Source organism: Rhagoletis pomonella, unplaced genomic scaffold (genome assembly GCF_013731165.1).
Source record: "Rhagoletis pomonella isolate Grant_MI unplaced genomic scaffold, Rhpom_1.0 Rhpom_scaffold_27129, whole genome shotgun sequence".
NCBI classification, from domain to species: Eukaryota; Metazoa; Arthropoda; class Insecta; order Diptera; family Tephritidae; genus Rhagoletis; species Rhagoletis pomonella.
The window spans coordinates 1-1,409 of record NW_023485578.1 but is presented as its reverse complement, the minus strand read 5'-3'; the positions used below and the strand labels follow the sequence as shown (position 1 = coordinate 1,409).

The following is a 1,409-nucleotide window of genomic DNA, read 5'->3' as shown; positions in this document are numbered from 1 at the left end:
TGTAGAAAGAGTAGTAGACGGAACCATGATAAAAATACCGCTACCGCTGCAGCCGAGTAGTGCACAGTCGATATATTGCCATCCGAACAAAATACAGGCCATACCATGATCAAGGCGGATATATGTAGAACCCAAGATATTAAATTGACTATTTCGAAGATATAGTGTAACCGTTGTTGGTACATTTGTAAAATTTCACGCAAAGAATTGCAGGCTATATAAACGACGATGGCTATAGCGCAGAATACCAAGGCGGTGGAATGATGTAGGCACTCATAGGTCTCGCCATATTTCATAGCAAAAGATTCTCCACCACCGGCTGGATTTTGTGACCAATCGGTGTTGCTGAGATTCTTCTGGTCACTGGTTGGGAGAAACACAAATAATTTTTGAGAAGTTTTTGTTGGTTTGAAAGCACGAAAAATACTTAGTTAAATTAGAGATGTTTTCTCAAACTCACTCTAAAATCGTGTCATTCGTCAGCGAAACATTCCAGTTATCCACAATGGACGAATTTATCGACAAAGGACGAATTTCGATGCCGTTCATCATCAGCGAAGAAAAAACGGTGACAAACAGCAGGAATATGGAATAGATCAGCAAGTTGGCAAGATGAAAATATTTGCCATATGAATTCCATTTCATTTGTAAATACTTTTGACTGAGTGGATGGGCGAGCAGCTCGACACGTCCATGGGTCACCATCGTCTGGATGTATGCAAATACATAGCATATAATTGAAATTAATTCACAAGGAAAAGCGTATGTATTAAAAATTAAAAGAATAAAGCAGGGATCACACGATTTGTACATTTGCACATTTGGCAGCCACAAAGTGGTGTTGTCTAGAAATTTGTGTCAAGAATGAGTTCAGCTCAACAACAACTTTCCAAACAACACCTCTCTCTTACCGTGAAAATGTACAAATCGTGTGATCCCTGCTTAATACGGGTTCAACGACATAAATATATGTGGATATTGATACAAGATAAAGAAAGAATTACATAGAACAACGGAATAAACAGTGATAGAACATCAACATAAAGGACGAAAAAATTTAAAATAAAAAATTCAGATTTTCATAACATTTTACAAAAGGCACAGAAAGCAAAAATGTATTCAAATCGAAAAATATAGTTTATAGCAGTCCAAACTCCAAAACTTTTACTTTTGTATGCACATTTGTACCTAACTAAGTAAATACAGACAAACACTTTCAAAACGGTTGCGAAATTATGAAAGAACAAATAACATTACATATTGCCAATATCCTACTTACATAACTTATAAACATAGAATATTGTTGAATGGTGAAAAACGTCGAAACATATACTATACATGCATTCAAATAAAAAAATATTGGGGGTATTCACCAAATTGAGCAAGCGACCTGGCACTCGGGAAAAAGA

At 36.0% G+C, this 1,409-nt stretch overlaps 1 protein-coding gene across 1 annotated transcript; it reads right to left on the bottom strand.

The window, feature by feature from the left end:
* Positions 1 to 38: 38 nt before the first annotated feature.
* LOC118732759 (transient receptor potential cation channel subfamily A member 1-like) lies at positions 39 to 722 on the bottom strand (the record flags this gene model as incomplete). The annotated part of the gene is made up of 2 exons (XM_036461874.1): positions 461 to 722; positions 39 to 363 (listed from the first exon to the last, which is right to left on the bottom strand). Coding segments are annotated over exons 1-2 (570 nt in total), but the record flags the coding sequence as incomplete, so codon positions are not given.
* Between the last annotated feature and the right edge of the window lie 687 nt (positions 723 to 1,409).